The following is a 23,446-nucleotide window of genomic DNA, read 5'->3' on the forward strand; positions in this document are numbered from 1 at the left end:
GCAAGCAGGATGAGAGAAACAGATAAAAAAATTAGCCATAGGCCAAAGTCTAATTGACATTCACGGTGTTTGAACAGTGCCTAAACCAAATCGATATAAACAGTGTATGATAGTTAAATTCGACATCAAAGTCGGAGTTAGAGGAAGCACCATGCCACATTCTCTAAATGGCCGCCATACACAGATCCTGAACTTTATTTCTTAAAAATAACTATGGCTAGACTATGTCCAGATATTCTGCTTTGTGGATCATATGTCGTTGAGGTTCACACAGTACAATTTTTTTTCGCAATCGTATCGTTTTTTACGCACTTTGTGAATTTTCTAGTAGCATTTGTCCGGAATCGTAATTGTTACTCGGGAGGATTAAGTCAATACTGTCTAAACCACTTGCTTTACGTCGAGTTTCTAGGACAAAATGTGAACCTTATTATGTGCCTTATTAAGCCTATGTCTTGTTTTAAGAAAAAAATATAATAGCAAATAAATACGGCTACTCAAAGTTGTCCTCATACTTAACGATACAGTCTTTATTATGTTCTCGTTTTAAAGAAAAGGTAAATATAATATGCCCCCAAAACGCACGCACAGTCTCAAGTCGCACTGCTAACTAATATTGCTAATATACAGACATACACACGGCATCCGTATCTCAGATCGCTCAGCGGTGCCTCGTCTAATACTCTCAGCAGTCAAACCTGACCACTTTCTTATGGAATTCGACATAAATCTCGCAATATTACCAAATTAATGTACAAGGCAACAAACATTTGTGAAAGACACAAAATCAATACACTATATAATGAGACATACAGGTTGTTCAGATATCTATGACACCCTGGTCCGTGTACAATATTAGTCGCTGAACGCACATGACAAGACACCGCTTCTTCACAAGGAAAATTACATTCGACAGGGGTGGCGGCCGGCGATACTACCCAACATACCAGACGAGTGAGAAAATACTCTTAACTTTTAGGTTTTTTTTTTCAAGTTGGCACTTTTACTCAAGCCGAAACTTGCCAAGAGACGTATCATTCTGATTAAATTATTTTTAACACCAACACTTTTCAAGGTGGCTTTCGATATGCTGCAACCATATGTTGGAACAATTTATCGCCGCCATACACAAACTGTAAGTCTTTCTTATAAGTTTTTGTACCTTAACAGTATTCAAAATTCCAATTCATCCTGCTGCCTAGAGGTAGACTAGTCCTTCAGAATAGGTTTATCTGGGTTTCACCACTCGACTGTGTTGGGTAGCGGCCGCCGGCCGTCCTACACGTATATTATGTTACATTGCACACTGGCCGCCGCCGCCGCCGCTTACTCTACTACGTATTGGAATAAATATCAAGACCGGGAAGAGAAGAGCGCCGTTTACGCCCAGATCTGAAACAAAAGATAAGCGGTTAAGGTGACGCATCGGTTAACCACAGTCATATGCTGACGAATGTCTCTTTCAGACCCTATTGGGTCCGTTGTGTAACTTTTAAAAAATTTAAATTATAAATCTTGAGTACATTTGCTAGTGTGTTGATGTGTTCCAAATTTTGAACTAATCTAAAAATGTGGCATTGGCTTGAATGAGGAAACTGACCCGCAGCGTGGAGTCCCAGGAGGCGGTGGCTAGCGCGGCGCCGTCGGGCGCGAGCTGCACGCGCGAGACCCTGTGCTCGTGGCCGCACAGCCTGTGTGTGTGTGTGTGTGTGTGTGTGTGTGTGACACTGACCCGCAGCGTGGAGTCCCAGGAGGCGGTGGCTAGCGCGGCGCCGTCGGGCGCGAGCTGCACGCGCGAGACCCTGTGCTCGTGGCCGCACAGCACGCACACGCGCTGCGCTCTCAGAGCGTCCCACGCGCTCGCGGTGTAGTCGCTGTAGCCGGCGAACAGCAGGCGGCCCGACAGCGACCAGTCCACGCTGTTCACGCCGAAGATGATCGAGTCCTTCGCGTAGCGCGCCACCTCGCGGTCCGCGCGCAGGTCGAACAGCCGGCACGCCGCGTCGTCCGCGCCTGCACACACACACGCTAACAATCACTCGACACCTTTTTTATTGTATACTACACAGTTAAAGATAGTAAAGATACAAATTTTACTAAAGCGTTTTCAGGTTGAAGATATCAGAATGGTGAGTCTCGAAGGCCTCACTCCGGCGTTTCTACCTCATTTCCGTTCGTGAGAGCACACAAAAACGCAGGGGTGGAAGCGCACGCTGGTGACGTCGGAGCGGTGCGTGTCGAAGGCTGCACGGGTCACTGACCTGAGGCGAGCGCGTCGCCGCCGGGGTGGAAGCGCACGCTGGTGACGTCGGAGCGGTGCGTGTCGAAGGCTGCACGGGTCACTGACCTGAGGCGAGCGCGTCGCCGCCGGGGTGGAAGCGCACGCTGGTGACGTCGGAGCGGTGCGTGTCGAAGGCTGCACGGGTCACTGACCTGAGGCGAGCGCGTCGCCGCCGGGGTGGAAGCGCACGCTGGTGACGTCGGAGCGGTGCGTGTCGAAGGCTGCACGGGTCACTGACCTGAGGCGAGCGCGTCGCCGCCGGGGTGGAAGCGCACGCTGGTGACGTCGGAGCGGTGCGTGTCGAAGGCTGCACGGGTCACTGACCTGAGGCGAGCGCGTCGCCGCCGGGGTGGAAGCGCACGCTGGTGACGTCGGAGCGGTGCGTGTCGAAGGCTGCACGGGTCACTGACCTGAGGCGAGCGCGTCGCCGCCGGGGTGGAAGCGCACGCTGGTGACGTCGGAGCGGTGCGTGTCGAAGGCTGCACGGGTCACTGACCTGAGGCGAGCGCGTCGCCGCCGGGGTGGAAGCGCACGCTGGTGACGTCGGAGCGGTGCGTGTCGAAGGCTGCACGGGTCACTGACCTGAGGCGAGCGCGTCGCCGCCGGGGTGGAAGCGCACGCTGGTGACGTCGGAGCGGTGCGTGTCGAAGGCTGCACGGGTCACTGACCTGAGGCGAGCGCGTCGCCGCCGGGGTGGAAGCGCACGCTGGTGACGTCGGAGCGGTGCGTGTCGAAGGCCTGCACGGCGGCGCCGGAGCGCATGTCCCACACGAGCACGGCGCGGTCGGCGCCGCCCGACGCGAACGTGTCGCCCGTGTCCGACGGCGACTGGTCCAGCGCCAGCACGTCCGCCGCGTGCCCCTGACACACGAAACAGACGTTATTACACTTGTCGTATGGCGTTGTACGGCCCTCGGCGGCAGGTGAGCAGCTGGAGTCGGCGCCGACACACACGCACCTGGAAGGTCTGCAGCAGCTGGCCGGACTCCACGTCCCACAGCGCGGCCGAGCCGTCGCCCGAGGCGGTGAGCAGCTGGCGGTCGGTGCGCGGGAACAGCACGGAGCTCACGTAGGACGTGTGCGTCGCCACCGTGCGCTTGCGCGCGCCGCCCTCCTCCTTGTTCTCCTCGCCCAGCGGGAACACCGTCACCTTGTTGTCCAGCCCGCTGCACACGAATATTATCCATTGTCAAATGCTACTAATACTGAATAGTCTATACTATAGATATTATAGATAGCGACGAATTTTGAGGAACTCTCTTCAAAGTAAATACTCGTAACGTAACGAAGTTAACCGGCCAGTCGACAATTGTGGAATGGCGCCAAAAGTACAATGCCATACAAGTTACACCACTTTATTTTACATAGAATCTTTTGCCATGATTTAAATAAAGACTTATTTAATGACATTGACTTAGTTACAAATAAGTCACAAAACAATAATTAGTTTCCAAAAGTAATGCACCATCACCATTAGAAACCAAGTTTTATGACAATACATAACCGCAAGCCATAATACAACCTGACATATCCTGGTCAGGGCACCAAATTGTAACATACACATAAATGTAGTATCTACAGATGAGGAGTGTCTTTTCAAAAGGGCTTATTTCCATTCTTTCTTTCTTTTTTTTTACTATGAATGCAGTTTCTTTTAGTATAGAAAATTACGTGTTGTTTTGAGATTAAAGCTCAAAAAGTCTCGCCTTGATCTTTAAAAAAAATAGTAACATCAAAGTTTAGAACTCATTTTGAAAAATGTGTAATGATTATTTATGTGGATAAACCAATGTATGTAAGGTCAGTGCGGGCAAGACCGGCATAGTTTATTTGAATTAAAGTTTGAGTGGATAAAACTCTATAATTAATGTAGTCTGGCGTTATGCGCATGGTCCTATGGGATAGCAAATATTATATTTTACAAAGCTTTTACAACATTTTGGTGAATTAAGGTACTTTTAAGTGATAAAAATCACATTTTTTAAGGCTCGGCGGGTTGGCCGTCCTCCCGCGATGTGCTCGGAAAGACCGTCTAGTGCTTGTTGTCGCGTAATTTCATATGAGACTAGGTTCCAAAATCATGATCATTGTTATTTTACGTAATAACAGGGCAGAATGTGCTAGATAATTAATAAAATAACGTTGAAATTTTGAACATATAAGCATTTTTCTATTTATAAGGCAAGACCGGCATATGTCCCGTAGATGGGGTTCATAACCTTTTCTTTTCCGGTCTAGATATTGTATAATACTGTTTTTCCAACGAACACCTTCGAATCCAATTTAGTCACGATAATTGACCCATGACACCCTGACCCATTACCCGTTGACCGTATGACAACTTTTATGTCAAAGTGACAGTCAGCAATGTCAATTAACGGTCGGGTAGCCGTAAAATACTCGGTCAAAACCGTTTTAAAGGGTACCCATACGGTCCCTGTTGGGTAATGCTGATCATAAAAATAATGACCAACTCGAAACCTTGCTCTCTTTGGAAATATTTGTCGTCGCATGTTGCACAATCTACATAATTATACTTAAACAAAAATAATAAAAAACGGGTAGAACTTACGATAATTCTACCAACTTAAATGCGATGATGAATAATGCAGTGTAGGCTTACTTCTCTTCACCTCTTATTATTCTTCACAACTATGTCACATATTTTTAGGGTTCCGTAGTCAACAAGGAACCCTTATAGTTTCGCCATGTCTGTCTGTCCGTCCGTCCGTCCGTCCGTCCGTCCGTCCGTCCGTCCGTCCGTCCGTCCGTCCGTCCGTCCGTCCGTCCGTCCGTCCGTCCGTCCGCGGATAATCTCAGTAACCGTTAGCACTAGAAAGCTGAAATTTGGTACCAATATGTATATCAATCACGCCAACAAAGTGCAAAAATAAAAAATGGAAAAAAATGTTTTATTAGGGTACCCCCCCTACATGTAAAGTGAGGGCGGATATTTTTTTCATTCCAACCGCAACGTGTGATATATTGTTGTATAGGTATTTAAAAATGAAGAAGGGTTTACTAAGATCGTTTTTTGATAATATTAATATTTTCGGAAATAATCGCTTCTAAAGGAAAAAAAGTGCGTCCCCCCCCCCCCCCTCTAACTTTTGAACCCTATGTTCAAAAAATATGAAAAAAATCACAATAGTAGATCTTTATAAAAACTTTCTAGGAAAATTGTTTTGAACTTGATAGGTTCAGTAGTTTTTGAGAAAAATACGGAAAACTACGGAACCCTACACTGAGCGTGTCCCGACACGCTCTTGGCCGGTTTTTTTTTTACTTAATACTTTCGAATGATTTTTGTAACACCATACGAATCATTATCAAAACTGTATTTCGAAGTTAAAATCAAAAATGGCACAACTATCATAAGCCAAAAACGTACTTATATATTGATATTGTTTACACTCGACTTATTTCCAATAAAGCCTATAAAAGGTTGGCAACTCCTTGTTTATCATATGCCGGTCTTGCCTTTCTCTTTTATGCCGGACTTTCTGAGTAGGCACAATTTCTAAGTTACATATTTCAGAACATAAAACTAGAAATTGAGCGCGTTTTCAGTAGATTAATAGTACTAGTCAGAAAGAACGGTTATTAAATGACTACGTTACATACACAATATACAAATATTCCGACTATTTCTATTTTATTTTAATTTTTTGTGGAACCATGTTGAACTCGATGTTCGAGTTCGAAACACGAGTCAAGTTTTATGTTAACTAGTGTTCGTCCTAGAGATAGGTATTGAAGACCAATGGATTAAGGATGAAAAACTGGTATACCTCCGGAGGTGTGAGAGACGTAGATATATAAACACAAAAGTTATAGTCAATAGACGGTCTTTCCGGGTAGACGGTCTTCCCCACACTGACCTTAGTACAACAACATTGATATCAACTAACTTAATACAAAATCCAAAAATAAAAAACTATTTTAAAATAATAACATTTACACTACAAGGCCACAACAAAAGGGCTTAATTCCCAAAAGTTCGCATCAAAAGTGCTTAATTCTCAAAAACATATGGTAATTAAATATTTATTTAGGTACACATGTTACGTTTGATGTAATCATAGCATTAACGTCAACTTACAATATTACAATTTTGCAAATTAAATATAAATTTCAAAATAAATACCGTGGAATTATGTTTTTCACGATTTCCCAAAAAAAGTACAAAGTGGAAATAAGCCCTTTTGAAAAGACACTCCTCAGATATTGTTTGGAAACAAAATGTGGGTGTTGCAGACTCACCCCGCGGCCACCATGCTGCCCGAGGGGGCGTACGCGCAGGCCATCACCCACGTGCTGGGCATCGCGATGGTCAGCTCCTTCGTGGCCGAGAACGCGTCCCAGATTATCACCTTGCCATCCTACAACAATATCATTCTTGCTGCATTACTGTAACTCTTAAATCTTTTATACTTTACATAACAGAAATACTGCATCGAAATAAATAAAAAACTACAAATAACACAGTGACAGAAATAGAGATAAACAAGGCTAAAATGAAAATTAATTGAGATGTAGACTAAAGCTCAATTTTCATATTGTTGAAATTAAAATTAACTGGATTTTGTACAAGAGCAAAAACTAATTTTAACAAACTTACAGTAAGTTAGCATAAAGAGAAGAGTACCTGTGAGGAGGAGACAATGTGGCGTTTGTCCTGCGACCAGTCAGAGCAGAGCACCTTGGCCTGGTGGCCCTTCAGCACGCGCCGCGGCTTCAGGTTCGGGAAGTTGATGGCCTCCAGCCGCTCCGCCACACTCGCCACTGTACACAAACTCATATATTTGCTAATTATGTTTTACAAAAACCGTGACGAGTGGCGCATGTTGAAGGAGGCCTACACCCGAAGGGTAGAATCAGGCTAAAGAGAGAGAGATGTTTTACATACTTTACTGACCCTACATCTTGCAGGAGGAATCCTGGTTTGTGTATATTAAATTTACTTTCTATAGAAACAAGATACACAAGCCGAACCTGTAATTCATTTTTCTCATCATGTTGTTTTACTCATTTCCAAAAATAAAAACTAGGTTTATATAATATATAGAAATACACCCAGAGGATGTGAGGTATCTCGATCTCAAAAAGATACTACAAATCTTCAAATTTGTAGGACTTGATCGAGAGTTGTAGTAGGTGGCGATCACAAATGGTCGCAGTGATACATAAGGCGCTCTGAAGCCTCACAAAGCCCCTAACCAAGAAGAAGAAGAAGAATATATAGAATTCAAAAAATTAAAATAACTGTGTAGATGTAATTGAATGCAACTGTAGCAAGAAATAAGTTTTAATTAAAATATTAAGCCTATAGCATATTCGCCTATAAAAGGTGCTTGTACTTTTCTAGATTTTGTCTAGTTTCAGAGTTCTTGGCAATTATAAAAAAAAACATTTAAGTGTTTCTTTTCATTTATTATGCACTTGAATGTTAGTATCAGGATCATATAAATACCTGCTTAGGTAGTTTGGATTTAAATTATTTAAAATAAAATGTTGTGTACAATTGTTATTGTGATATAGGCATTAGTTAATAGTTATCAATTCCTTTATATTTTTTTTTACTACGTCGGTGGCAAACAAGCATACGGTCCGCCTGATGGAAAGCGGTCGCCGTAACCTATGGACGCCTGCAACTCAAAGAGTGTCACATGCGCGTTGCCACCCCATTAGAAACTTGTACACTCCCCCTTGCTATGTTAAATATAAGTACACAGCAAAAAGGAGGAGGTTTATACTACTAAAATGTATACTGCTTATGTCATGTTATTGTACCTTATGAAATAAAATAAAAGTAAACATTTCCATATTGTTACTCAGTACAAAAGGCCTCATTAACGGTGCTGATGCACAATTATGCGGCAATAGTCTCACAGTCATCATTAATAGACAGAGGGCGGAATTGCTCATGGCAAAAATCAAACGTCAATAGAGTTGGAACGTTAAATTTTATCGACATTTTCAGCTATCGATAAAAACAGTCACCTTTTAAATTTCTGCCTTTATTTGACCTCTGATTAGCTATTCGACCATTTGATTTTGACCTCTTTGACTAGATTAAAAGTAAATTGTATAACATTTGAATACCATTTTGTCACTAGTCCTCTTGCAAAAACGTTTGAAAAAAAAAATATTAATCTAAAACGAAAAACAGTCAACAAATGGATAAAGAAGTATCCTCGTCTTACTTACGACGAAAACAACTCAATATACTGATAATTTCAGTTCAATCGATAGTCGATAAAATTTAACGTTCCAACTCGATTGACGTTTGATTTTTGCCATGAGCAATTCCGCCCTCTGTTAATAGATGTCAAAAAGTGACACGAAAAAATACCAAAAAAATTGGTTTTTAGAGAAATCAATTAAGAAACTCATTTTCATTGCCAACAACATAGAACCCAAAAAAAATTTTAAGGAAAAATTTTCAAATTCATATAACATTTTATCTTTCTTTTGGCCTCAAAAACGTTGGAAAAGTTATACAGGTTCCTCGCAAGCACCTTGTATAATTATTCTCTGCATTTAAGATGCTACACTAGGATCATTTGATTCTGTCCACTTGACAAAATTTAAATATAACTTTTTGCCTGAGCTTTTTGTCCATACAATAAACAGTGAATCTAAGTAAGTAACCTGACAAATTTTAACCACTCATTTCTAAGGTCGAAAAGAAGGTAAAATGTATTAATAAATAAATATTGGTGGAAACCTTACACAGGCGTATTAAACCGACGAGGTAACAAATAATGGGCAACACAGAGCGGAAACGCGGCGAGCGCAGGCTACTCACGCGTCACATCGTTGAGCTTCTGCCGCTCCTCCTCCAGCTTCTGCTTGAGCGCCTCCGCCTCGCGCAGCAGCGACTCGAGCGTCTCCTCGGGGCCGCCCGCGCCCCCCTGCGGCGCCGAGCCGCCCGTGTCCGCCGCCATCCCCGACAGCCTGCCCGCGCCCGCGCTCAAGCCCGAGGCCCCGAGGGCTCACTGGCGCATCCCGCCCGGACGGGGCGTTGCGAGCTCCGCTGCGGCGCCCGCCCGCGAGGATCGCACCCCGCCGAGGGCGTTTCGCTTCGCGCTAATCGAACATCACCATACTCCCGCGCGAACTCTGCTCGTTTTGTATCATAAATCACTTTTCAGCGCAATCAATAAAGATTTTCAGTCAACTTCGATTCGACAAATGTCAAAAGCCGGAAACGAGGTCGCGCCACAGATTGTAAATGTACTGATTTTTGTGCGACAGCTGTTCGAATAGAATGAGCAGAGTTTAAAAGAGAGTCTTAAATATACTGCAGCAAAATTATATACCCACTCTGTATCACGTTGAAGGGAGGTTTTTTCTTTACACCAAACTCCAATCCATCCAATAAAGGTATGTTTAGTGACAGGTGAAAGTTGGTTCACTTTTATGTTCCTGACCCTTTAGCACAACTTGCGTTGTCGCACGCGTATAGTAAAGTCTGTAAAACCCTTATCAAAGACAGCTTCTGTTGGTACCCCTGTATAAATGTCAAACTTCCAATGACAGATAACTCGCAGCAAACTTCACGCTGCGCGCCATCTTGTTCCCGTCCATTGTTCGTCTGTCATTCATACAGTGATCAGCAGCTCGCGCCCGATCCGCCCTGAACACTGCACATAATCATCGATTGACCGAGATCCTTCGCCGCGAGGTCGTTTGAACTCCACTCCACGGGACACAGAGACGGCTCCACCATGCGTCTCCTCCTCGCCTGCCTGCCTCTGGCATTGCTATTTATAGTTCCTACAAATGCAGACAGTAAGTGAATCTAGTGAATATTTCATATAATTAGTTTTATTTATATCAATGATTGGCCTCGGGTGTTCGTGTCGTATTCCTGTCTGCGATCGGACAGTGACAGATAGTTTTTGTGCTAATTGTTATCGGAGCACTACGCCACGGCTGGATATTAGTTAGTAGGTCGGTGTCGCCCTCCGAGCTCCGTAGCGGCCTAGGGATGATGTCACTTTGCTTCCTTTACGTTTAATTGCTTTGTTTATGATTCATTACTTTGCATACATATAGGTCATTTTTATGGTTTTATTAGAATCCTATAAGAGTAAGTGTTATTGCTGGTTCTCATGCAAGTCAGGGTAGCACACCCACACCACTACAATCTTGTGATGTTCAAGAATTATCTAAAAAGGGATGGAAGTAGTTTTGTCTCATCTTTAGCTTCTTGTTATTTTCTCAGTCTTACTTGCTTTTGTTATCTTAGCAAATAACTAAATACTTTTATAACATCTCTAAGTTGTTTGTTTCCTGTGATGTGAGGTTTCCCAAAAGATAATACTGTCTTGTAACAGATAAGTAGTTGTAGATGTTTGCCAGGTCCGTTAATAGATAAATGGAGGTGTCAAATGTTTCTCAACTTACTCTTACATTTTTATTGTACCTTTTTTATTTGAATGTGTAGTGATGTTTACATTCAATATTGTTTTTCTTTATCATGTAAGTACCTGTTAAAAACAGATGAGGCAAGATCCCTATGTCACAACTCCACACAAAACAACATAATTTGAACAAGAGCAAAGGAAAGCAGTGAGGAAAGAATTTGTTAGTACTTGTTTCATGTCCTTCAAATTGTAAAGTAGGAATTATCAAAACATATTTCAGCGTACATTACTTTTTATCATGATTAAAATCTTAGTAGATTATTTTCATTCTGTATTTTACATAAAATAAAATTTTGTTGCCATATTTTGTACCAATATTATTTTCTTGTGGAAATACAATGACATTACTGTAGTTAATAGTCACATTGTAGTTAGAACTGAGTTAGAATCATTAATAATATAAAAATGTTTACATACTATAGGAAATAATCTCATTTGTTATCTATTGATGTGAGGTGAGGGGGACAACAACAGAACAATTGCAATGTTGGTAATATATTGCTAAGAAGTGATTATTAACCTCAACATCACTACTCTTCTTATAGAACAAATACATTAGAGCAGCCATCATGCTTATAAATATCTCAACACGTGTATATTAGACAAGGTGTTATAGTGAATGCTCAGATATTAAGCACCTTGTCTGCTTTGATAAGATGTAGATTACTCATCTTATCATCATTTTGATTTTTATATCAGATCAGTAGATAACTATCCCAACTAAATTTATTATTGTGCTACTTTGAGTCTTTATCATGTCAATTTAAAGATTTCTTATTGTTTTTATTACACTTGGTGCTAAAACACAGTTAGGTTGACTATGTTGAAAAAAGTTAGTATTGTCTTTGCATTTATAAAGGAGAAGGTCATCATCAGATACAGTCGTCATTGAATATTTTGGAGTTGGAAAAGTGCTCTTAGATATCAGTACCTACACATACTCACTGGTAATAGAGGCGTGTTCCGTTCTTTGTGAGCATTTTGCCCGCTTCAATATATAAAAGGTGGCCGTACATTGTACCTGCCTTGTAATAAAGATTATTAAGACGCGAACAGTAACGAGAAAGTTGTTAATTCAAACAGTAGATCGAGATCGAGAATAAAAATTCCTAGAGGTATAAAATCTATCTGCTGTACTCCTTTTATGCACAATAAAGTACACGCACACGCACACGCACACACACACACACACACACACACACACACACACACACACACACACACACACACACACACACACACACACACACACACACACACACACACACACACACACACACACACACACACACACGTACGCACGCGCACGCACACACACACACACACACACACACACACACACACACACACACACACACACACACACACACACACACACACACACACACACACACACACACACACACACACGTACGCATGCGCTCAGATTTATATTATAGAAACTTAGTAATATGTACTTAGTAATACTACGTAAATGGAAGAGCGGTGCCTCCTAGCACAAGTTATTTTGTAAATAACTTAAAAGGAGACACCAGCCACTGTATTAATTGTACTTTTTTGAACAAATAAATAATTTTTGATTGATTTTTTGATTGAAAGTTTGAAATAAATAATGAAACATATGTTTCCGAGTTTATTGGAGATAAAAGAATAGAATTAGAAGGAGTTCGCGTGGCGCACGCGTTGTGTGATGGTAGAGACGCCGCCGGGGCCGGGGCCGGAGGAGGAGGGCCCGGTGATCGAGGTGGTGGTGCCGGAGGGCGCGCCGCTGGAGCTGGCGTGCGTGCTGCGCGTGGAGCAGCGCGCCGAGTGGCGGCGCGAGGGCAGCGCCGCGCTGCCGGCCGCGCTGCAGGTGGCGGGCGAGAGCGCGGGAGCTGGCGCCGGCGCGGGGAGCGGAGGGCTCACGGCGCGCCTGCGAGCGGCGGCCGCCACGCGCGAGCTGCAGGGCGTGTACTCGTGCGCGCGCGGCCCGCAGGCGCAGCGCCTGCGCGTCGTCGTCAAGCCGCGCCCCGCCGCCTACGTCACCGTCGCCGCCGCCGGTACCGCATGAGGCTTCGCTTCGCTCGTTGTCGTAGTTCGAGTAGTTTTGTCGGAGCACTTTTTTTCGTCTTACTTTTATATCGTCGTGAGAATATTAGATATTTATGTTAAAACACTTAAAAGTGAGTTGCTCGAGTGGGTCACTCACGCTAGTGATCTGATAGTTTCCTGGGGTCATTCATGTTTTGAAGTGGATGATTGCTTCTCTCGTCTATATGGAGCGAAACGAGACCAAATTTTGGATCACTAAAACATGAGTGACCAGTTTTAATAAATTAAATTTTGCGTTTTTATTTAATTAATAAATTTACTTTACTTTACTACTTAATATGTCATGAGAGTATCACTGAAGGTTTTACAGTTTACAGGTATAAACCCTATGAAAACTAAAGAAATCTTGTAGCTGCTTCGCTCCGCAACTAATGCGACGTTTTTCTTCATGTTTTAACTCTGCTGAAATTTAAAAGCATGTTTTGAAAAGTAACTTTGATTGATTTTACTACATTTTCAAGTATATAGGTACCTACCTAAACGTAATTTTTGTCCCTTTAAGTAAAATGTTATTTATGTTAATTACGTTACGTAATTTTTTTATTCTTTATTTATTTATTCAAAATTACGTTTGTTACTATTTAGATTGTTTATAACTTTATATAGTAGCATATTTTCAATTATTATATTCTGTAAGTTGTGTTAAGTCTTGTTAAAAACAAAAATAAGGTTCTAATGATTTACACCAAAGACTGGTCCAACTTTTGAGCTGAATGACTGTTTCCTGTTTAATCACGCAAATACCTCGTTATGGCAGCTAGCATCTCCATTGACAGCGGTAATGAACCTTTCAACACGGCTGTTTAATCGGGACCGAATGACTTTCCGTGCTACTCTGACGAGTGTCGAGCCTCATTATGGTTAATGATGTATTCTTTTAATGCAGTACTTTAGGATTGCTACTTTATTTCTTGGTAGTTAGACTATTTGTCGTAGAATCATTAGTAGATACATATTTAAAAGGTAGCTAAAGCTAGTTTATATAGTGTAGCGTAGTTCTGTCCGCAGGACAATACACTAAGCTTCGTGAAGTTTAGTGTGCGTGTTACGTAGTGCCTTAAGGGCTGTATCACACCATACGCGTTAATCGGCACGCTCCTGCTTTCAATGCAATGTCCTACACTAGGAGTTACAGCTGTGATACGCATTTGGTGTGATCTAGCCTTTACATCAAAAGAAATACTAGTATTTTTGAATCTCAGTTTTGAAGTATTTTTGTATCTCAGTTTTGGTGTTGACGTAGTCCTGAATGTTATATCTCTATCAATATCTCAGTTCGGTATGTGAATGCAGGGATCGGAACCGGTTTCAAAATATCGGTTAATATTGTTCGTAAACAGTTCAAATTTCTGTTCTGTCATTAACCGGTAATCTACAATAACGTAATCAATTTCGGTTACCTGTATTCAAGATGAACAGAATTTATATCGTTCCGTGAAGTTTATTGAACGGGTTAATAAAATGACATGCTGTGTCAAGTTTGACAATAAATTTATTTACATAATCTATAACAGCCTCTTCAACCAGCAATACACTGATATTGCACTTTTTTATTGTGAAGTTATAAATCGGTATGTCAGACATCGACTTAAATGAGGAGGCACACTGACATTTTATCCCACATTGAGTAATTATTAACATAATTACTAAAAGTTATTCCACCAGGCGGCGCCTGTGCAAGTGTCTAGCCATGTCACTGTCATTCATATGTGAGAGAGAGAAAACAAATATCATCTTCTCTCTCTCACGTATGAAATTCTTCATCTGTGCAATGGAAGGACGGGACGGCGCCATCTGTCATAACTTTTGAGTGTGCCTCCTCATTAAATGCAATAATTGATACCTTTAGCCAGAGACTTCGGTAGAAAGAGGTTATATTCACACATGTACATTTTAACTCGAAATTATGAAAAAAAAAATCATATTTTATTGTACAAGAAAAGAAAATAAACACCGTGGGCCTGAATAACCCGAAAGATTTTAACCACATGCATTTTTGATGTAAAAACAAAAAATATTCTATGACTTTTTTATTTTTTTATTTTTTTGTGTTTTTTTACTCTTTTTGAATGTATTTTCACATAAAAAAGTAAATGTTAATTTTTTTGAAATGTTTTACTTGTCACATAATCTGCTTAAAACTACTAGGAATCACATTACACAGTGTAACAACATTAAATTTTAAAATCTAAATTATAAAATGCAAACATGGAAAAAGCTTGCCCACTACGAGGATCGAACCCGGTACCTCCATATTCCTAGTCCATGTCCCAGACCGCTAGACTACGGAGAGAGATTACTGACCGGACCAAATTATTGAACCGTATCGGAGTACATTTACCTACACCGAAAGATACGCCTTATATACATGACTATAAGGTCCATTTCAAAGATACTTTTAACATAATAGTTTGTAGCTTGACGTCATAATTGTCATAAAATTGTCATTCGCACCAAAGTTTCGCTGCCTGCAAATGAGAAAAGAGTCGTTGTATCTCTGACGTTGACATCTCTGACGTAGAAACCGGTTAATTTCGTTCAACAGAAACAGATCTGCTGAAGAACAGTTCTCTCATATTAACCGGTTAAAAACCGGTAACCGAAAACAAGAACACTATTTTTTCGGTTTGACGTCTAGAGCCAAAACCGGTTTGGTTGAAAATACCGGTATCCGATCCCTGTGTGAATGTACTTATCTACGATAATTTTATATTTTGATGTCTTAACAAGTAGCCCCAATCCGAGATACTGTGTAACACAATACCGACAGGTATAAGTAGGGCGGCCGGCAAACTATAGGTACATCTACATACGTTTTCAATTTTGAGTTATGTTTGCTTGTCATAGGGTCCAAGTCTAACATTGTATTAGGTATAACCACTTCATTTTTTACTGTAGCGTATGTAAGGTTTCCTAATTCCTTGTTGGATAATATTTCATTCGAAACTTTCCTTTCTTCTAAACAATTATGCTTCACACCCCAATAATGGACATGGAACCTATAATGGGACAAATTTTCAAGTTATTCTCAAATTGTCCATGATCGGAACTTTTAATAATAATGAATTCTGTCGTATTTCTATCTTACTTGCACTTCAATAATTTTAGATTTTTAACTCATTTCAATCTACGCACTCTACTTTCAGTGTGTTTAACATAGTTTAGTGTGAGTTTAGATTTGTGTGCCCACAGCGGCCGTAATAGTCAGGCTAATTAAGAAGGACAATTAACTATATCCTGCGGGTCTAGCACAGAAAATTAGATACCTGCTCATGTCCCTCTCTATCTTGTATTAGGACCTTTAAAATAAAATTGAGTATAATACTGTCAAAATGAGCACTGACTTTGACATACTAAAGTGTGGCCTAAAGCCGTTACAGGGTTAGGTTCAGAGTCAAGTCTCAAGTGAAGTGAAGTTTGTTTGTAAGAGTGTGTGTGTGTGTTGCAGCGACGGAGCCGGCGACGACGCTGGCGCCGGCGGGCGCGCCGCTGCTGCGGCAGAGCGAGGTGCTGCCGGTGCGCGCGGAGAGCGGCGGCGCGCCGCCCGGCACGCCCCAGTACTACGACGTCGGCCGCAACACCTCCATGACCTGCTCCATCCCCGCCGCCAGCGGCCAGCAGATCGTCTGGTGAGACACTACTTATTTTACTAGCTTTGAGGGCGTCAATAATTAACGTAAAACCTTTATAATCTCAAGCAAGGTTTGTATTAGCTCGCTTGCTCCCAGTGCCTTGATACTGTAGTTGGCTTTAGAAAATATTTATCTGAAACATCTATTGTAGAGGCGTTAAAAATGTTAAAAAGTTTCTGACATTCTATTTTTTAAGATATCGTTGAGCCATTAGTCATTGTTAAGTATCTTGCAGACATAAAGAAGCATTGAACGCTATAATATAATCCACTGAACATTTAGCGTAATGCTGCGTGGCGCAGGTTTTCAGTGGGGACTTGACCTAGTTGGTTTGATAGCTCCTTCCATTTATTTCCGTCATTTAATAAGTTCTAAGACTAACAGATGACAATGTCGACGATAATGGATTTCCTTATCGTGTCCTCTGCGTTGTAATCTACCGTTTAAACACGAAAACGTATAAAATCAGATAAATATATTTCCTCTTTCCTTCGCAAGATAAAATTTGATGAAAATTATTATATAGATTATCTTTACAATGTATTCAACAAGCACACTATTTGTAATATATAGATATTTTCACTTGTATTACTTAGCGATGTATACCGATACCACTCAAACACCAGTAAACAATATATTGAATGTTATAACACTTTTAACTGATAATGTTTAGGTTAAGATAGTTAAATTAAGGAAACTGTAAGTCTACAATATTAGTAATTTACACTGTAATAATTGTCATAATATGAGACTGTTTGTTTCTTAAGAAATAAAATAAAAATAAAAATTGAATAAAAATATGATATGAATCTAAAACGCGGGCTCCTGTTAATCCTTTAGCTTTACCATATCACGATTTTGCCTTTGACATGATTATTTGTTTGAAAAGTAAACCTGCAGGTTGGGACTCCTAATCTGGCAAAACTGCGTCATTATTCTATATATTCTTGGGTATTCTATCAATCGTGCTATTTGATACTAATGAAAGTAATTACACAATTAGAGACATTTTCTATGATTGGTGTCCAATTTACTAATCATTCAAGGGTAATGACCCCTATCGATTAAATGTCGTACATAGGAAACTACTATTCATTTTGTTTGTTTTACAACTCTAATAGGCTCTGGAAACGTGTTACTTGAACGAAATAATATGTTACTCTTGGAAGGACGCAAATAATGCGACGCTCTATAGAGCTCTACAAATAAAAGACTGTCAGAAATATTTTTAGCCGTCGTAGTGTAATATTGCAGGTACAAATATATATCAGAATTAGGGATTGCAATTGCTGGATCCAGCATCCAGCAATCCAGCTGGATCCAGCGCATTTTTCGGTCTGCTGGATCCAGCAGCCAGCGCTGGATCCAGCGCTGCGGATCCGCAAATAAAAAAATCGGCAATAAAATGCGTAATTAACTTTAATAAACTTATTTTACGTCATATTTAAAACGGTTTCGCGTTCCCGCGCGTAGCCCGTGGCCGCTTAGCACAAAATAATTCTATTTCGCCACAATTGTGTGTTTTTTTTCAAAAACGTAAGTAGTTTGAAACTGTATTATAACTACTGAAGATCTCAAAATGTATTTATAGTATTTAATTATTTACTGTTACCGCAAAATTTCTTTTAAGTTTCAACTTATGTTTAAACTAAGCACTAGTAAGTAAATTAGTAATATTCAATGTGAAATTGTGAATGCCCAAATGTTGTGCCAAAAAAGCAGGCCATGTATGGTTGATAGCATTATTTATGTACCCACTTATTGTAGTACCTTCGCTGTTACAATTTTAATGACATTTTTTATTCATGTAGATTGCTATAAGGATTAAAAATGGTTACAAAAAGTAATGCCAACTTTTTACATATAAATTTTAACTTTTCTTCCCTGTTAGGAGGGAGCAAAGTAGCAGTTTTCTGTACACGGACTATGTTGGCAGTATAATCATATATGACAGAGTCCAGTTAGGGGCGACGACAAGCGAAACGAGGAGGAGCGTGTTAGTTTGACCGTGAGGAAACCGGAAAAAACTTTTGAAATGTAATAACAATAAATTAAATAATATTCTTGTAAAAAAAGTAAGCAGGTAACTATTTTAAAAAATATATACGTAAGTAAAATACGTAATGCATCCCTGTCAATAAATTTGGGAGTTCATAGGAGACTCAATATTGCATATTTTTCGAAATTCGCCATAGATATTGTCGGTGTTCAATGAAACATTTGGTGTATACAATAAGCAACTAGTTGTATATTACGTCAAGTAAAACATTAGATAACATGAAAGTTTGGTTTTTAAAAAAAGGCTTTTTAAAAACCCTAAAAACGGCCAAACTTTAAAATGGTAGATAAATGCAAGGTTGGCAAATTAAAAAAAAAAACAATATGTTAATCCGGGAAATGAACATTCGGCGGAATAAAATTCCGCGAAACGTGCGTTGGGAAGTGATATTCGGTCATACAATTTTCGGAGATAAATAAGATACATAACTGTTTTTTTTTAATAAATTTTGCTTACAAAATTGCGCGTTTTCATCCTTCCTTTCACTATTTCAAATAATTTTAGTAATAACAGCCCTATAGTAGAGCAAAATGTAATTTTTTTTTTGAATTTTTTCTAGTCTAGGGCATTTTGCCAATGCCTGTACAGAAATATGAATTGGCTGATATGTTGAATTACACAAATATAATTTAACTTAGTAATGTGATTCCCTATTGAACATATATGTGTAAGGTCAGGGACATTTATGGAGATAATCGTATAGTTTCACAGATAGCTGAGTTAAAATTACATATTTGTAATTATTGTGCAAGTAATTTATAAAAACGTAATTGTTTGACGTCACCGAATAATGCTATTACTTATTAAATTCATAATAATTTAGTCATTTATTTAATATTGCATTGTCATGTACATAATAAGGTGTTAATTTACATTTGGTTCCAGTTCATGAAACCCTGTAAGGGTAACAATATTACAGTTCTAATATGTTAATGTTTATAATAAATTAATAAAATAACTTAATTTAAGAAACACATTACGTAAGTCAATATCAATGATTAATTTAGGAACTTTAACAGTATCTAGGTGTTTTTAGTAAATCGCTGATTTAATTAATTTGTCATAAATTATAACATATCGTTATGATGTTATATATTAGGAAGTACAATAGTTAATTTTATTGTTTAGCAATACAATACAGTACAATGACTGAGGGCAGTTTCGCACTACGGCCGATCCGAGTACCGAGTGCGTTACCTTAAAAATAGTTGTATGGTTACTGCGGACTATACTTGATACATTATGACATCAAAAAGCCGGTATTGTTGTTTGTCAGGGAGAAGAACAACACCGTCCTCGCGAACGTGAAGGAGATCAAGGACCGCTACAAGCTGGAGAGCGACAACGCGCGGCTCGTGATCTCGCGCTCCGTCGAGGAGGACTACGGCAACTACTCGTGCAAGGCGGGCGGCGAGGCGCAGCACTGGCAGCTGCGCGCGCGCGTCTACACCAAGCTGCCCAGCACCGACTCCAGCGTCGTCGACGGCCAGAAGCTCAAGCTCGTCTGCAAGATGATCGGCAAGCCCGCGCTGCCCGTCAAGTGGTTCTACAACAAGGACCACACCTCCTACGACGAGGAGGTCGTCAAGGATCTGCAGTTGGGCGTTGAGGTACGTAACCTAGCTCCACCATTTCCACGCGCACCATCGCACTCTAATTGCAATACGATCGTTGATGTGACCAACAATTTTACTATGTCTTTCAGTTAGTAAATTTTTAGGATTCCGTACCAAAAAGTTACAAAAGGAACCCTTACGGCGACGCTCTGTCCGTCTGTTTTTATTGATCACTTTAATGCGTTTGTTAACATAACTTAAAATGACAGAAGACATTCTCGTTATCGTTTCCAGCTGGAGACGGGCGGGCGCATCAAGCTGGAGAACAGCGACGCGGGCATCGAGAACGGGCAGCTGGTGATCGAGGCGGCGGAGCGCGCCGACGCGGGCGCCTACGCCTGCATCCCCGACTTCAGCGCCGCCGGCAACCACACGCAGTCGCCGCACCTGCCCGCCGTCACCGTGCTCCGGGTCAAGGTCAGTGCGCGCGCACCTTCATTTAGCGAGCCTGCCAACCACGACCCATCGACTGTCATCCCATCTGTGTACCTGCTGTAGTTTTCTGAGGGTCAAAGTCGGCACTCACCGACAGGCAGCTCGTAATAGATTCAACCGAGCGAATCCAACTTTTATCTAGAGATGCGCGACGAGCTTCAGTCTTTTCAATCTATAAAAACATAAATGTACATGGCGCCGGCAACCATTACCGCGTGGCGATATCACATCAGACTCGAGGGCCAGTATTTATTGTAGGATTTACACGTCTATAATAAATAATTGCATTTGAAATCAAATGAGAAAACAATTCAATGACAGGAAAGAACTTGGTCATGCATGGCAATTGGCAATATTGATTTAATGCAACACGATTCTCATCTTCCCTCGCCATTTAAACTGCCATTTGCATTTAAACCATTTACGTTACGTTAAGATCTTGGTCGTAGTCGATCCTACTTAAACCCTTTAACACTTAATTTTCTAATAGTGCCATACACGATGAGTTGCAATTTTTATCAAATGTTAGCCAAAGCACGCGTCCTCATGATGGACACGGTCCATACAGGTCGGTGCAGTTTTAGTGAAAACAACTCGATTTATTAGCATGCCATTATTTATTTATTCTTTATTGCTCAGCAAAAAAATGTACAAGAGGCGAACTTAATACCAGAAGGCATTCTCTACCAGCTAACCTTCAGCCATTGCATTTTATTATATATACGAATATACAGACTTTATTGGTGCAAATAAACGTACACTCGTTGTAATATAGTGCGTATGTTGCAGGACATGTACGCGGCGCTGTGGCCGTTCCTCGGCATCTGCGCCGAGGTGCTCGTGCTCTGCGCCATCATCCTCGTCTACGAGAAGCGCCGCACCAAGCCCGAGCTGGACGACTCCGACACCGACAACCACGACCAGTGAGTACCTACCCGTCCACTATAGGGACGAGGCTACGGGGAGTGCCGCACCAAGCCCGAGCTCGACGACTCCGACACCGACAACCACGACCAGTGAGTACCTACCCGTCCATCACTGCCCCCGTCCACTATAGGGACGAGGCTACGGGGAGTGCCGCACCAAGCCCGAGCTCGACGACTCCGACACCGACAACCACGACCAGTGAGTACCTACCCGTCCATCACTGCCCCCGTCCACTATAGGGACGAGGCTACGGGGAGCGCCGCACCAAGCCCGAGCTGGACGACTCCGACACCGACAACCACGACCAGTGAGTACCTACCCGTCCATCACTGCCCCCGTCCACTATAGGGACGAGGCTACGGGGAGCGCCGCACCAAGCCCGAGCTGGACGACTCCGACACCGACAACCACGACCAGTGAGTACCTACCCGTCCATCACTGCCCCCGTCCACTATAGGGACGAGGCTACGAGAAGCGCCGCACCAAGCCCGAGCTCGACGACTCCGACACCGACAACCACGACAAGTGAGTACCATCTGACACTGCCCCCGTCCATCATAGGGACGAGGCTACGAGTGTGTACTGCCCATTACTGCAACGTCCATTATAGGGACGAGTCATACACCGACAACCAAGACCTAGTGGGTACCGCCCATTACTGCCCCCCTCCATTATAGGGACGAGTCAACGAGCAACAACCACCACCAGTGGTATGTCCATCACCTCACCAGGTAGGCCTCGGATATTTGCGCAAAGACTTGATTTTATTTTCTTTACATTCGAACTTTTCCGTGTTGTCGGAATGTGTTAAACGTTTTTTCTAAGACCTCAATTATATTCAAAGTAAACATAATTAGAAATATCCAATGGTTCATTAATATGCATTTTAGTGTTCGTTAGTAAGGAATGTTTCGTTTCCCGTTGCAGGAAGAAGTCGTAAGCGGCGGCGGGGACGCGGACGGGGTGTTGTGTGCTAGAGATACGAGATTTTTTTATTTTCACAATCTAACCCAAAGTTGTTATTTAATTAGAATAAAGTGCAATTACATCTCAACATGGCGCCTTACTACTGCCGAAAGAAGTTGTTGAATTATTCGAAACTTTTAATTTGTCTATGGAATGTTCTGTGAACTGAATTGTATAAAGTTAATTTAACTCGACGTGACTGGTTTTAGTCTAAATACTATAAAATCTCGTGTAAATATTGTACTAATAGTATGATATTAAATAATAAATGTACTTAATACATATTATTGATTAAAAATATGCGAGGCGCTCGAATATACGTGGAAATATCGCATTGAGGAAATATCGGAAATATCTTCGCAAGTGAGTGATCAGTCGAACAGGCCATTCCATAGACAAGGCGGACTCGGACCGAGACAGGCGCCGCAACGCACGGACATCAATATTTATACACGGTTGTATCTTGTTACGAAAGTATAGTGCACAACAATGTATACATATTTATGTAGCATCAGTGGCACACAAACTATTTAGCTTAAATTTAATCTAAGTCGTAGTTTAGACTTACACTTCCGAACAAACCGTCACTTGGCACGCGTTTGAGGCGGCGTCTGTCTCGAGTGTCGCGAGTGTGTCGCGTGTCGCGAGTGTGTCGCGTGTCGCGAGTGTGTCGCGTGTCGCGAGTGTGTCGCTTGTCGCGTCGCGGGTGTGTCGCGTGTCGCGCGCGGCAGACAGCACGGTTTTGTAAAATAATGTTCATAATATATTCAAGTCACGTTCGTTTTCGTTGCCTTATTTAATGATGCTTGATTCGTTGACCTAAGTAAATAAATACTAATGTGGTATTACCAAGTGCTGTGGATGTATGGTAACTGCCGAGAAATATTATTAGACCTTTAGATGAATACAATTGAATAAAATATTATGTTACTTACATTATGTCTTTTATTTCGTAGTTGTAATTTTTTTTCAACTAGGTACTAAGTTTTTTAGGTATGATTTAT

The 23,446-nt window shown here is 41.5% G+C and overlaps 2 protein-coding genes across 3 annotated transcripts; one reads left to right on the forward strand and one right to left on the reverse strand.

Annotated features, from left to right (window-relative positions):
* Window positions 1-980: 980 nt before the first annotated feature.
* LOC125234551 (guanine nucleotide-binding protein subunit beta-5) lies at window positions 981-9,784 on the reverse strand. Of its 2 annotated transcripts, XM_048140832.1 has the most exons (8): window positions 9,093-9,784; window positions 6,930-7,066; window positions 6,545-6,663; window positions 3,240-3,447; window positions 2,950-3,142; window positions 1,824-2,013; window positions 1,601-1,691; window positions 981-1,392 (listed from the first exon to the last, which is right to left on the reverse strand). In XM_048140832.1, the coding sequence occupies exons 1-8, from the start codon at window positions 9,229-9,231 to the stop codon at window positions 1,381-1,383; spliced, it is 1,089 nt and encodes a 362-aa protein (XP_047996789.1). In that variant the 5' UTR covers window positions 9,232-9,784; the 3' UTR covers window positions 981-1,380. The 2 variants fall into 2 exon arrangements, with proteins under 2 accessions (XP_047996789.1, XP_047996788.1); XM_048140831.1 differs by lacking the exon at window positions 1,601-1,691 and having other exon boundaries at window positions 1,733-2,013; window positions 9,093-9,783.
* Window positions 9,785-12,391: 2,607 nt separating this feature from the next.
* LOC125234421 (basigin) lies at window positions 12,392-23,376 on the forward strand. The gene is made up of 6 exons (XM_048140651.1): window positions 12,392-12,755; window positions 16,256-16,436; window positions 19,775-20,108; window positions 20,349-20,531; window positions 21,339-21,472; window positions 22,404-23,376. The coding sequence occupies exons 1-6, from the start codon at window positions 12,407-12,409 to the stop codon at window positions 22,414-22,416; spliced, it is 1,194 nt and encodes a 397-aa protein (XP_047996608.1). The 5' UTR covers window positions 12,392-12,406; the 3' UTR covers window positions 22,417-23,376.
* The last annotated feature ends 70 nt before the right edge of the window (window positions 23,377-23,446 follow it).

This window comes from Leguminivora glycinivorella, chromosome 16 (assembly GCF_023078275.1).
Source record: "Leguminivora glycinivorella isolate SPB_JAAS2020 chromosome 16, LegGlyc_1.1, whole genome shotgun sequence".
Taxonomy (NCBI): Eukaryota; Metazoa; Arthropoda; class Insecta; order Lepidoptera; family Tortricidae; genus Leguminivora; species Leguminivora glycinivorella.